At 54.5% G+C, this 1,673-nt stretch overlaps 1 protein-coding gene across 1 annotated transcript in view; it reads right to left on the minus strand.

The window, feature by feature from the left end:
* Positions 1-44: 44 nt before the first annotated feature.
* CRYBB3 (crystallin beta B3) overlaps positions 45-1,673 on the minus strand; it is an 8,251-nt gene continuing 6,622 nt past the window's right edge. Inside the window, exon 6 of the mRNA XM_055082626.1 lies at positions 45-744. Within this exon, the coding sequence (XP_054938601.1) occupies positions 579-744 (166 nt within the window). The 3' untranslated portion in view covers positions 45-578. The remainder of the gene's footprint in view (positions 745-1,673) is intronic.

Here is a 1,673-nt window from a genome sequence, read left to right on the forward strand (position 1 = left end):
GATGGAGGGAGCGAGGGAGGGATGGATGGAGGGAGGGATGGAGGGAGGGATGGAGGGAGGGAGGGATGGAGGGATGGATGGGTTGATGGGAGGATAGGAGGAAGAATTGAAAGAATGGGTAGAAAGATGGGTGGGTGGAAGGAGGGATGGATAAATCAATGGACAGAAGAAAACACAGAAATATGGAAGGAAGGCTAGAAGGATGGATGGAAGGACGGACTGACAGATGGAGACACAGGCAGACAGACACAAAATCAGGGCAGGATGCGCGTGTGTTTCTGCCTGATAAGGACCAGAGCTTCGAGTGGGAGCACAGCTCACAGCCCTCCCTTGGGGCTCTCAGAACCCTCAAGGCCCAGCCTCCTTCATCCTGCCCCTCCCCTGGGCTCTACCTGGGGCCCAGCCCCCTCAGAAAGGGACACGGAGGAACATGGCGGGTGGGGGACCGGCCCCAGGCTTTATTGCGCAGATTCTGGGGGAGGGTGGCCAGGCAGGCCCTCACCCCGGCCCTGGAGCCGCCTCTTCTTGCCCTTGCTGCCCCCCAGGGCGGGCCCGGGCCACTGAGGCCTGGGCACCCTTCAGCTGCTGAGGAAGCAGCCCCGCTTGTGCCACTTTTGGTCGCGGATGCGGCGCACGGACTGCAGCTGCGGCTGGCTGGCGTCCCACTCGTTCCAGTGGCGGTACTCGCCCCGCTCAAACACGTACTGGCGGCCGCGGTAGCCGGGGAACTCGTAGCCAACCCACCTGCAGGGAGACCAAGGTCGGGGTGACGATGGCCAGCGTCCAATCTCTTGCCTCCAGCGAGACCGAGTCTTTTCAAACCAGCGTTTGATCGTGCTCTCCACCCGCCTAAGTCCCTCCCTGGCTCCCCAGTGCCCTCGGGATGAACTCAAACTCTTAGTCCTGCCCACGAGATTCTCAGGTAGCATCTCTAGCCTCAGCTCTCATTCCTTCTTTATACCCCACACTCCAGCCTGTCTCATTCTATTCTCCCTGAACTTGCATGTCTCTGAGCCTTTACACATGCTGTTCCTTCTGCCTGGAATGCTTGTCCTTGCCTCAACCTTATTTCATCTCCTCTTTCATTAGTATCCTTTACATATCAATTCAGATATCTCCTCCTCCAGAAAGCCCTTCCTGACACCCCCAGGCTGAATCAAGTGCCTCATCAGGACCCTGAGAGGCCCTGTACATCCCCCATCACAATTCTGATCACAACGAATTGTGAATACTATTTCCTTGTCTGTCTTCCTATAAGACTGTGAAATTCTTGAGGGAGGAACTGTATAGTTCTTGTTGCCCCCATACCCTGACCATAGGTGACAACTTAGTAAAAAGGTGTTGAATACATTATTATCAGGTAGGGGTGGCACCTTTCAAGGCCCAACCCCAGATCACAAGCCTGCAAGTGAGATACAGTCACCTGGACAAAGGGATGGTGATCCTAAGATTGCATTAACGGAGATATCAAGCCTAGAAGGAGGGAGGTGGTGAGCCTGCTCTCCTATGTACTACTCAAGCCACACCTACATACAGGCTGGGTTCCCTGGTAAGAAGGATTGTGAAAAGGAAAAAAAATACCTGAGTTCAAGGGCCTAGGGATGTTGAGAAAAGGAGTGAAGACTTTGATGGAGACAGGTAAGGGGGACAGATTTCACTTGGTTAAAAAAAAA

Source organism: Physeter macrocephalus, unplaced genomic scaffold, assembly GCF_002837175.3.
Source record: "Physeter macrocephalus isolate SW-GA unplaced genomic scaffold, ASM283717v5 random_178, whole genome shotgun sequence".
Taxonomy (NCBI): domain Eukaryota; kingdom Metazoa; phylum Chordata; class Mammalia; order Artiodactyla; family Physeteridae; genus Physeter; species Physeter macrocephalus.